The 13,024-nt window shown below is 44.9% G+C and overlaps 1 protein-coding gene across 1 annotated transcript in view; it reads right to left on the reverse strand.

The window, feature by feature from the left end:
* epha10 (EPH receptor A10) overlaps positions 1–13,024 on the reverse strand; it is a gene marked incomplete at both ends in the record, with an annotated part of 146,187 nt that overhangs the window by 4,376 nt on the left and 128,787 nt on the right. Inside the window, 5 exons of the mRNA XM_084165258.1 lie at positions 2,950–3,153; positions 3,709–3,770; positions 5,463–5,648; positions 10,046–10,171; positions 12,744–12,799. Of these exons, the coding sequence (XP_084021384.1) occupies positions 2,950–3,153; positions 3,709–3,770; positions 5,463–5,648; positions 10,046–10,171; positions 12,744–12,799 (634 nt within the window). The remainder of the gene's footprint in view (positions 1–2,949; positions 3,154–3,708; positions 3,771–5,462; positions 5,649–10,045; positions 10,172–12,743; positions 12,800–13,024) is intronic.

The raw sequence follows: 13,024 nt of genomic DNA on the forward strand, positions 1-13,024 counted from the left end.
GTATGACTTAAACATTGCTGTACACCAGCGGAACCCATCCAACTTGAAGGAGCTGGAGCAGTTTTGCCTTGAAGAATGGGCATAAATCCCAGTGGTTAGATGTGCCAAGCTTATAGAGACATACCCCAAGAGACTTGCAGCTGTAATTGCTGCAAAAGGTGGCTCTACAAAGTATTTACTTTGGGGGGGTGAATAGTTATGCATGCTCAAGTTCTGTTTTTTTTTGTCTTATTTCTTGTTTGTTTCACAATAAAAAATATTTTGCATCTTCAAAGTGGTAGGCATGTTGTGTAAATCAAATGATACAAACCCACCAAAAATCTATTTTAATTCCAAGTTGTAAGGCAATAAAATAGGAAAAATACCAAGGGGGTGAATACTTTCGCAAGCCACTGTACATACACATTTGAATTCCTACTGAAATTAATACAATTTAAACACAAAAAACTAAACCTTTCAGTTATACAACTTATCTTGTCGCGACATCCACGCTTTGGAAATAAAATGTGCAACCAGGAACACTTCTTTTTTTAAATAGACATTTAAGTTACTACTCCAGAGTAGTTCTGGTTTCTGTTGTTGCATTCTTCAAAACACGGTTACTCTTAACTCTAATCTAATCAACCACTGTCAACCAAGAGAGTGAAAAGGGTGAGTCAGACAAAGAGAGCGAGAAAGAGAAACCACAGGGAAAGACTGATTCATTATAGAAACTATTTTAAATCAAAGTCTGCACTGCACACATCAGATTCAACACAAACAGGAAATACAAAGAACATAAGTGAGCCTCTCCCACCGGCTACAACGGCCTTCTATAAAGATGTCATTGTCATTTGAATGTATGATTTTTATAGCATTTTTTTTTACAAGATGGGATTTTTATGTTTATTATTAGGAGTAATATATTTAATAGGAAAAAAATATCAGCCAGTTCTCTCACCAGCGTGGTCTATATGGGTAAAGACTGAATAAGGTAGTAAACAATGTAAATATCACAGGACATACAGTATGTATTACCTATCACAGTGAGTAGTCTCACCAGTGGTGAAGATGGCCTCTATAACTATGGGTGAAGACTAAAGAAGCTAGTTAACAATACGGTTTTAAACAAAGTAAATAACACTACATATCAGTCAGTAGTCTCACCAGTGTGGTGTAGATGGCCTCTATGGGTAAAGAGTAAAGACTATAGGTAGTATTATAATATTTAAAAAAAACTAGTGCTAAACAGTACTAGTTAAATATATATATATAACTAGTAATATACAGTACTAGTAAAAAAATGAATATACAGTTGAAGTCGGAAGTTTACATACACCTTAGCCAAATACATTTAAACTCAGTTTTTCACAATTCCTGACATTTATTCCTAGTAAAAATTCCCTGTTTTAGGTCAGTTAGGATCACCACTTTATTTTAAGAATGTGAAATGTCAGAATAATATTAGAGAGAATGATTTATTTAAGCTTTTATTTATTTCATCACATTCCCAGTGGGTCAGAAGTTTACATACACTCAATTAGTATTTGGTAGCATTGCCTTTATATTGTTTAACTTGGGTCAAATGTTTTGGGTAGCCTTCCACAAGCTTCCCACAATAAGTTGGGTAAAATTTGGCCCATTCCTCCTGACAGAGCTGGTCTAACCGAGTCAGGTTTGTAGGCCTCCTTGCTCGCACACGCTTTTTCAGTTCTGCCCACACATTTTCTATATGATTGAGGTCAGGGATTTGTGATGGCCACTCCAGTACCTTGACTTTGTTGTCCTTAAGCCATTTTGCCACAACTTTGGAAGTATGCTTGGGGTCATTGTCCATTTGGAAGACCCATTTGTGACCAAGCTTTAACTTCCTGACTGATGTATTGAGATGTTGCTTAAATATATCCACATAATTTTCCTTCCTCATGATGCCATCTATTTTGTGAAGTGCACCAGTCCCTCCTGCAGCAAAGCACCCCCACAGCATGATGCTGCCACCCCCGTGCTTCACGGTTGGGATGGTGTTCTTCGGCTTGCAAGGCACCCCCTTTTTCCTCCAAACACAACGATGGTCATTATGGCCAAACAGTTATATTTTTGTTTCATCAGACCAGAGGAGATTTCTCCAAAAAGTACGATCTTTGTCCCCATGTGCAGTTGCAAACCGTAGTCTGGCTTTTTTATGGCGGTTTTGGAGCAGTGGCTTCTTCCTTGCTGAGCGGCCTTTCAGGTTATGTCGATATAGGACTCGTTTTACTGTGGATATAGATACTTTTGTACCTGTTTCCTCCAGCATCTTCACAAGGTCCTTTGCTGTTGTTCTGGGATTGATTTGCACTTTTCGCACCAAAGTACGTTCATCTCTAGGAGACAGAACGCGTCTCCTTCCTGAGCGGTATGACGGCTGCGTGGTCCCATGGTGTTTCTACAATGAACGTGGTACCTTCAGGCGTTTGGAAATTGTTCCCAAGGATGAGGTCTGAGGTCTTGGTGAGGTCTTGGCTGATTTCTTTTGATTTTCCCATGATGTCAAGCAAAGAGGCACTGAGTTTGAAGGTAGGCCTTGAAATACATCCACAGGTACACCTCCAATTGACTCAAATTATGTCAATTAGCCTATCAGAAGCTTCTAAAGCCATGACATCATTTTCTGGAATTTTCCAAGCTGTTTAAAGGCAAGTCAACTAAGTGTATGTAAACTTCTGACCCACTGGAATTGTGATACAGTGAATTATAAGTGAAATAATCTGTCTGTAAACAATTGTTGGAAAAATTACTTGTGTCATGCACAAAGTAGATGTCCTAACCGACTTGCCAAAACTATAGTTTATTAACAAGAAATGTGTGGAGTGGTTGAAAAACAAGTTTTAATGACTACAACCTAAGTGTATGTAAACTTCCGACTTCAACTGTATATATAACTAGTACTATACTTTTTACTAGTAATATAATATCAGTCAGTAGTCTCACCAGTGTGCTGTAGATGGCCTCTATCTTGTCCTCTTGTAGGGGTCTGAAGCCGGACACCTTGCAGCCCAGGCTGGCGTTGACCAGCACCTTGTGGGCGGCCAGGTGGCGGTGGACGAAGCCCATCTCTGTCAGGTACTTCATCCCAGAGGCCACACTCCCCAGCATGTCCATCAACTGGAGCACAGAGAGCTGGCCCTCGTGCTTCTAGAGAGGGGGAGGAGGGGAGGGAGTGGGGAGACAGTGGGTTAGGACCATAGAGATGGAATATAATTAGGGTTGATTTCCCAAAGTTTCAATGTTTTCCAGAATCCTGGTCACAGGTTTACGGATTTCCTACTTATTCCCTCCTGATTCCGGGAATTTCTGGAAAACCTGGACATTTTGGGAAAGTTACCAGAATTTGGCAACCCTAAATATAAGAATGATATATTTAATTGTGTTGTTAGGACAGTGTTTCTCAAATGGTAGGTTGGGACCAATGATATATGAACAAATATTAATTTGAATATATGTAACTTGGGACCCATTGCAGCGCAATGGAGAACAAACTCAGTTATAACATGATGTGAGGAATGTGTTGTCTTACTGTTAGTTATGTGGCTTATAAGGCCAAGGATACACTATATGCCTAGGGATTTATTTCATACCAACATCTTACATAACATTTGGAAACTAGACCAGGAGTCATGCTGAGGTAAACATTGTGTTACCAGAGCACACAAAGACATGCACACACACATACAGTATGCACACACTTACCCTGAGGAAGGAGTCCAGGGCCCCGTTGGACATGCTCTCCAACACAATCATCATGGTGTTACCTGCACACACACACACACTGGTTATTAGTATAGTCCAGTTGGCTCGGAGGCAGCAGTGTTTATGCACTGCCATTCTTCACCCACTAAGCTGGAGAGGAGCACCAAGTTGAATGACCCCCCTCCCCACACACACACACTTCTCACACTCGCTGAGCGCAGGTGGCCAGAGTGTATCAAAATAGTAAAGGGAGAGAAGACAGACACCTGAGAGGGGCAAAAAAGAGAGAGAGAGAACAGAAGGAGTAGGCACTGGGGTAGGAACGAGTGAATGAGAGAGGGGAAAGAAAACACTAAAAGTAGAGGAAGAGGGGACAGAAAGAGTGGTGGGATAATGAGATGGTGAGGGAGAGAAACAGAGAGAGAGAGCAGTCAGCTGAGGAGAAAGGACGCCGCTCCATTAGAAAGGCAGGAAGCAGTGACTCCCTTAGTGACCAGGTTAGCGTTTGTGTGTGTCAGACAGAGATGGAGCAGAGTGACGTGGAAACCGAGCACTTTCTCTCTCACACACACACTGTCCTCTTGCTGGCTGTGGCTGTCATCTAAGTCCCTTATACATGGACAATATCAGCCTCCCTCAGGCCCCCTCTATCACAAACAGACAGACAGGACTACACTATTACATTACGTCATCACTCTGTTCTACCACATCATACGTCTATGTTATCATGCAACACTAACATACAGAACTACCGCTTCACTAAATCACTATCTAACTAACCTATCACTACCGCACCACACACTCTGGTACACTACTCTGTCACACTTCAATGAGTACCCTATCACTCTTCACTACAAGACAATCTACCTCTTCTTTTCTACCAGACTATCCTGCTGATCTACCCTACCACCCCCACACACTACCCGGTACCCGGTACCCTACACTCCCCTATTATGTCCCACCACCTCCCCCTGGTGTCCCCTGCTGGACGTTTAGCTAGCAACACGTCTCTGTCTCTCTAATGACCCTCCCTGTAGCGCTGGAGCCCTCTGATAGATGGAGATTGGAGATGGGAGAGGGAGGAGGGAGAGGAGGTAGGGGCTGACAGGTGGGCTGTGGGGGTAGAAGGGGTTGAATGGCGGGCTAGTGGGGGGTAAGCAATGCAATGCAGGTGATTTGCAATCTGAGGGCGGTGTGTGTGGTGTGTGTGAGGTGTGAGTTTGAATGTGTGTGTATGCATGCCCGTGTGTGTGTGAGCATGCACGTGTGAGTGTGTGTGAGGCGGCGGGGAAGATTAGAGTGGGTTTCAGAGTCCCGCTGTGTCTCCAGCACCAATTACCGTACCCAACACATATGCTGCAGTCGAACAGTGCACAGTGTGTGTTCAGGCAGGCAGGCACCAGTCCCACCCAATCCCATTCCTTCCTACCCCGGTTCTATCTCATCGGACTCACACGCACCGTGCCCTCTACAGTACCCCTCTGAAACTCTCTAAACCTCTCCTCACCTAACTTTCTCCATTAACCTTTACTTCATCCTGTTCTTTTCTCCGTCTCCCTTCTCTACTGGACCTCAACTGCTGTCGGTCTGTCAATGAGTAACCATTTGGGGTTTGTGCGGTCTGTTCAGTGGGGGAGGGATTTCTTAAGTTTTTTTTCTCCAGACAGTTTCCCCCTATAAAGCATAGTAAATAGGGGCTGGGTGTAAGTGCATAGGGGCTAGGGGTTCATTTGTGATTTAGGTAACTAGCTCACCGCTGGTGATGACCCCTTCCAGACGGATGATGTTGGAGTGGTCAAACTGTCCCAGTATCCCGGCTTCGCTGAGGAAGGAGCGCCTCTGTTTCTCTGAGCAGCCGGCCCTCAGCGTCTTGATGGCCACCGGAAGCTCCCGCTTACTGGGCAGCTTGAGACACCCACGACACACCTCCCCAAAGTCACCTGCAAGTGGAGACACAGAGAGAGGGTTAGCTGACTACAGTACTGGTATATCAGAGAGAGGTGGGGGTGAGTAAGAGATGAGGAGAGAGAGAGCGAGAGAGAGAGAGAGAGATGAGGAGAGAGAGAGCAAGAGAGAGTGAGAGAGATGAGGAGAGAGAGAGAGAGATGAGGAGAGAGAGAGATGAGGAGAGAGAGAGATGAGGAGAGAGAGATGAGGAGAGAGAGAGAGAGATGAGGAGAGAGAGAGAGAGAGAGAGATAGATTGAGAGAGAGATGAGGAGAGAGAGATGAGGAGAGAGAGAGAGAGAGATGAGGAGAGAGATTGAGATGAGGAGAGAGAGATGAGGAGAGAGAGATGAGGAGCGAGAGAGAGAAGGAAGGGAAGGGACTCAGGGGGTATGCTAATTTGGTATAGAGCAGACCTAACTCACTCTATTAAATTAATCAAAACAGGAACATTTTACATTTGGTTAGAAATTCAAAAGGAAATTATCTCAACTGAGAAAAATGTCCTCCTGTGTGCTACCTATATCCCCCCACTAGAATCCCCATACTTTAATGAAGACAGTTTTTTCATCCTGGAGGGGGAAATCAATCATTTCCAGACCCAGGGACGTACTAGTCTGTGGCGACCTAAATGCCAGAACTGGACAAGAACCTGACACCCTCAGCACACAGGGGGACAAACACCTACCTGGAGGTGACAGCATTCCCTCCCCCATATGCCCCCCTAGGCACAACTACGACAACATAACCAACAAAAACGGGTCACGACTCCTGCAGCTCTGTCGCACACTGGGTATGTACATAGTCAATGGTAGGCTTCGAGGGGACTCCTATGGTAGGTACCCCTATAGCTCATCTCTTGGCAGTAGTACTGTAGTCTACTTTATCACTGACCTCAACCCAGAGTCTCTCAGAGCATTCACAGTCAGCCCACTGACACCCCTATCAGACCACAGCAAAATCACAGTCTACTTGAACAGAGCAATACTCAATCATGAGGCATCAAAGCCAAAGGAACTGAATAATATTAAGAAATGCTATAGATGGAAGGAAAGTAGTGTTGAAACCTACCAAAAAACAATTAGGAAACAACAAATTCAATCCATTCTAGACAACTTCCTGGACAAAACTTCCGGTTCCACTGTAATAGTGAAGGTGTAAACTTGGCAGTAGAAAACCTAAACAGTATATTTGACCTCTCAGCTTCCCTATCAAATCTAAAAATCTCTAACAGAAAACCAAAGAAAAGTAATAACAGTGATAAATGGTTTGATGAAGAATGCAAAAACCTAAGAAAGAAATTGAGAAACCTATCCAACCAAAAACACAGAGACCCAGAAAACCTGAGCCTACGCCTTCACTATGGTGAATCACTAAAACAATACAGAAATACACTACGGAAAAAGAAGGAACAGAATGTCAGAAATCAGCTCAATGTAATTGAAGAATCCATAGACTTTAACCACTTCTGGGAAAATTGGAAAACACTAAACAATCAACAACACGAAGAGCTATCTATCCAAAACGGAGATGTATGGGTAAACCACTTCTCCAATCTTTTTGGCCCTATAACAGAGAACAAACAGCAAAAAAATATACATGATCAAATGCAAATCTTAGAATCAACTATTAAAGACTACCAGAACCCACTGGATTCTCCAATTACATTGAATGAACTACAGGACAAAATACAAACCCTCCAACCCAAAAAGTCCTGTGGTGTTGATGGTATCCTCAATGAAATGATAAAATATACAGACCACAAATTTAAATTAGCTATACTTAAACTCTTTAACATCATCCTTAGCTCTGGCATCTTCCCCAATATTTGGAACTAAGGACTGAGCACCCCAATCCACAAAAGTGGAGACAAATTTGACCCCAATAACTACCGTGGGATATGCGTCAACAGCAACCTTGGGAAAATCCTCTGCATTATCATTAACAGCAGACTAGTTCATTTCCTCAGTGAAAACAATGTACTGAGAAAATGTCAAATTGACTTTTTACCAAATTACCGTACGGCAGACCACGTATTCACCCTGCACACCCTAATTGACAAACAAACAAACCAAAACAAAGGCAAAGTCTTCTCATGCTTTGTTGATTTCAAAAAAGCTTTTGACTCAATTTGGCATGAGGGTCTGCTATACAAATTGATGGAAAGTAGGGTTGGGGGAAAAACATACGACATTATAAAATCCATGTACACAAACAACAAGTGTGCGGTTAAAATAGGCAAAAAACACACACATTTCTTTCCACAGGGCCGTGGGGTGAGACAGGGATGCAGTTTAAGCCCCACCCTCTTCAACATATATATCAACGAATTGGCGAGGGCACTAGAACAGTCTGCAGCACCCGGCCTCACCCTACTAGAATCTGAAGTCAAATGTCTTCTGTTTGATGATGATCTGGTGCTTCTGTCACCAACCAAGGAGGGCCTACAGCAGCACCTAGATCTTCTGCACAGATTCTGTCAGACCTGGGCCCTGACAGTAAATCTCAGTAAGACAAAAATAATGGTGTTCCAAAAAAGGTACAGTTGCCAGGACCACAAATACAAATTCCATCTAGACACCGTTGCCCTAGAGCACACAAAAAACGATACATACCTCAGCCTAAACATCAGCGCCACAGGTAACTTCCACAAAGCTGTGAACGATCTGAGAGACAAGGCAAGAAGGGCCTTCTATGCCATCAAAAGGAACATAAAATTTGACATACCAATTAGGATCTGGCTAAAAATACTTGAATCAGTTATAGAACCCATTGCCCTTTATGGTTCTGAGGTCTGGGGTCCGCTCAGCAACCAAGAATTCACAAAATGGGACAAACACCAAATTGAGACTCTGCATGCAGAATTCTGCAAAAACATCCTCTGTGTACAACGTAAAACACCAAATAATGTATGCAGAGCAGAATTAGGCCAATACCGCTAATTATCAAAATCCAGAAAAGAGCTGTTAAATTCTATAACCAAACCTTCCATAACAAAGCCATCACCTACAGAGAGATGAACTTGGAGAAGAGTCCCCTAAGTAAGCTTGTCCTGGGGCTCTGTTCACAAACACAAACAGACCCCACACAGCCCCAGGACAACAACAACAACAACAACACAATTAGACCCAACCAAATCATGAGAAAACAAAAAGAGAATTACTTGACACATTGGAAAGAACAAACAAAAAAACTGAGCAAACTAGAATGCTATTTGGCCCTAAACAGAGAGTACACAGTGGCAGAATACCTGACCACTGTGACTGAACCAAACTTAAGGAAAGCTTTGACTATGTACAGACTCAGTGAGCATAGCCTTGCTATTGAGAAAGGCCGCCGTAGGCAGACCTGGCTCTCAAGAGAAGACAGGCTATGTGCACACTGCCCACAAAATGAGGTGGAAACTGAGCTGCACTTCCTAACCTCCTGCCAAATGTATGACCATATTAGAGACACATATTTCCCTCAGATTACAGCGATCCACAAAGAATTCGAAAACAAACCCAATTTTGATAAACTCCCTTATCTACTGGGTGAAAAACCACAGTGTGCCATCACAGCTGCAAGATTTGTGACCTGTTGCCACAAGAAAAGGGCAACCAGTGAAGAACAAACACCATTGTAAATACAACCCATATTTATGTTTATTTATTTTCCCATTTGTACTTTAACTATTTGCACATTGTTACAACACTGTATATATACATAATATGACATTTGAAATGTCTTTATTCTTTTGAAACTTCTGAGTGTAATGTTTACTGTTAATATTTATTGTTTATTTCACTTTTGTTTACTATCTACTTCACTTGCTTTGGCAATGTTAACACACGTTTCCCATGCCAATAAAGCCCTTAAATTGAAATTGAATTGAGAGAGGCAGAGCGAGAGAGAGCAAGAGAGAGAGAGAGATGAGGAAAGAGAGAGATGAGGAAAGAGAGAGATGAGGAGAGAGAGATGAGGAGAGAGAGAGAGAGAGATGAGGAGAGAGAGAGAGAGATGAGGAGAGAGAGAGATGAGGAGAGAGAGAGAGAGATGAGGCGAGAGAGAGAGATGAGGAGAGAGAGAGATATGAGGAGAGAGATGAGAGAGAGAGAGATAAGGCGAGAGAGAGAGAGATGAGGAGAGAGAGAGAGAGAGATGAGGAGAGAGAGAGAGAGAGATGAGGAGAGAGAGAGATGAGGAGAGAGAGAGATGAGGCGAGAGAGAGATGAGAGAGAGATGAGGAGAGAGAGAGAGAGAGAGAGAGAGAGAGCGAGCGAGCGGAAAAAAGGAGACAAAGACAGGGCAAACAGGGAGGGGAGATAGAGGAATGAAAATTGGCAAAGAAAAAGACAGCACAAAGAAAGAGAATATGAGAGTATATGAAAGTTAAAGCACTGTCTCAGTACCTGTGTGGACGATTCTCTCTATCTTGATGCTGGAGTTGTCCAGCTCTTTGGCAAAGGCGAGGACAGCCTGCACCAGGTCCTCACATGTCTCTGGGTCTATGTAGGTCCTCCGGGTCGGGATCTTAACTGTGAAACACAGACAGTCACACAATATTACAACCTGCACAATCTACCACACCACCACAGAAACTACAAGCTAGTCCTATTTGTGAATCACAAAACCGTATTTAAGGCACGCCAAATAAATCACATCATAAGTGTGAACTCTTGCTTTCTAACCTGTAATCCATTATGAAAGGTGTAAAGTTAAAATGATTTGATCTGTACATGCTCCCTTGTAGGGTAAAGTACCTTGTGTAAATGGTGAGGCTCAGTGACTTTTTGTCACTAGTGATAAATTATGTTCTCTACCCTAAGTCCATTACTAGTCACTAAACCCTATTCAACCCTGACTAGCACCTAAGCCTTTAACTACTATGTGGCCCATAACCCTTGACCAATACATTTACACTCTAGCCAATACCTAACCTTTGACCACTTACGCAGTCAACCCCGGTACAAGACTAGTTCTGGGTTGAAGTTACCCTTAGAAACAGATCTAAGAACAGGATAAACCTCCTCAAATCGGACTTCTAACCACTATTTAATTATTCGGAGGATTCAAAACCAGTGGTACTTAGGCCCTACTTCTACCTAAGAAGCCGGGCCTTCCCAGAAGCCTTTGGGCCAGACTGGTTCTGAAATGTGATTACAACTCTAAATCGACCAGGTCTCGACTCACTGTCTCATAACGGCTTATTGATCACTTGCACACACACACACACACACACACACACACACAAATAAATAAAGTCTGATTGCAGAGCAAATTAAAGCTTCTCCATTCCAGCTGGCCAGTGCTGAGTGGAAGGATCGAAGACCCTCTTTTCCAGAGCAATGGGTTTTTTAACCACACAACAGCTCAGTGGAGGAGTTATTACTTCTCCCTCCCTCTCCCTCCCTCGCTCTCCCTCCCTCCCTCTCCCTCGCTCTCCCTCCCTCTCCCTCTCCCCCGCTCTCCCTCCCTCTCCCTCTCCCCCTCTTACTCTCCCCCTCCCTCTCTCGCTCTCCCTCCCTCTCTCTCCCGCTCTCCCTCCCTCGCCCTCCCTCCCCCTCTCTCCCTCCCTCTCCCGCTCTCCCTCCCTCTCCCTCTCCCGCTCTCCCTCCCTCTCCCTCTCCCGCTCTCCCTCCCTCCCTCCCTCGCCCTCCCTCCCTCCTCGCCCTCCCGCTCTCCCTCCCTCCCTCGCCCTCGCCCTCCCGCTCGCCCTCCCGCTCTCCCTCCCTCCCTCGCCCTCGCCCTCCCCCTCCCTCCCTCGCCCTCCCTCTCCCGCTCTCCCTCCCTCTCCCGCTCTCCCTCCCTCGCTCTCCCTCCCTCTCCCGCTCTCCCTCTCCCGCTCTCCCTCCCTCTCCCTCTCCCGCTCTCCCTCCCCCTCTCCCTCCCCCTCTCCCTCCCTCCCTCCCTCTCTCCCTCCCTCCCTCCCTCTCTCCCCCTCCCCCTCTCCCTCCCTCCCCCTCCCCCTCTCCCTCCCTCCCTCCCGCTCGCCCTCCCCCTCGCCCTCTCCCTCCCTCCCTCCCCCTCGCCCTCTCCCTCCCTCCCTCTCCCTCCCCCTCTCCCTCCTTCCCCCTCGCCCTCTCCCTCTCCCTCCCTCTCCCTCTCTGCTTGGGCTTTTTGTGTGGCTGATTAGTTTCAGGGTTAACCGTGTCTTTGCCACAAGCGATTGAGGGGAAATTAATGGATATTAACACTGCATGATTGCATGAGAGACACACACGCATGAAGGCACACACACACACACAAAGAGACATAAGAAGAGATGTATGTAGACCCACCGAGTGTGTGTAGATGTCTGTCTGCATTTGTGCACGTCTGAGAGAAAGAGTGTGTGTGTGTGTGTGAGCTCATCAGCTGTTTAAGTGTCTTTTTTTGGGCATATTTAATTCCCAGCACACACACACACACACACACACACACACACACACACACACACACAGGAAAAATGTCAAACCACCCACAATCTGTCAAACAAAGCCCTTCAAAAAGATTGATGGAAAAACAGAGACACAGGCAACTCAAAAAGTTTACGACAAACATTAACATCCTTCCTACTCGGGGGACGGCAAATCATCTGGCTGGCCCACTATCTGTCTTCTTATTTCTACTTCATGTCTTTGTTCCATCTATCTATTCCCTTCTCCCCATCTCATCCACCCCTCTTCCTCCATCTCATCCACCCCTCTTCCTCCATCTCATCCACCCCTCTTCCTCCATCTCATCCACCCCTCTTCCTCCATCTCATCCACCCCTCTTCCTCCATCTCATCCACCCCTCTTCCTCCATCTCATCCACCCCTCTTCCTCCATCTCATCCACCCCTCTTCCTCCATCTCTCTCTCCCTATTAATTTCAATCTCTCTCCATCACATTCTGCCTCAGACACCATCTAATGGACTGTATCAGTGTGCTCAGCGTAGCCTAAACACGCACACAGAATTAAGAATGAACGGCCACGCACAAGTTAATACTTCACAAGTAATCTCTCTCTGTCACACACACGCACGCACACTAACAGATTCCTCCTCCATCCATAGAGTGCAGACTCAACACACACACACACACACACACACACAGAGGGAGAGTGTGTGTCGCCACAGTTACTCACATTGGAAGTAGAGTTCTTCGTCTCCCTCTTGACTGGCCTTGCTGTATCCACATTGTCTGCAGGGAGGGAACAAACAAAGCCACACAGATGTAAAACATCACTAGCTATATAAAAATAGATTGATACAAGTCTTCAATTCCTCTTGGAAATGAGAACAATAGGTTTCTGGATATCAGTGAATTAGAACTTGGATCATTGATAGAGCCCCCCTGTTGTTCAGTGGAACTGGCTGGATAAAACTCACTTCTGAAACTGGGCATCTACTGTGGAAATCAAACCTG

The sequence above is a fragment of the Coregonus lavaretus genome (genome assembly GCF_964263955.1).
Source record: "Coregonus lavaretus genome assembly, chromosome: 7".
NCBI classification, from domain to species: Eukaryota; Metazoa; Chordata; class Actinopteri; order Salmoniformes; family Salmonidae; genus Coregonus; species Coregonus lavaretus.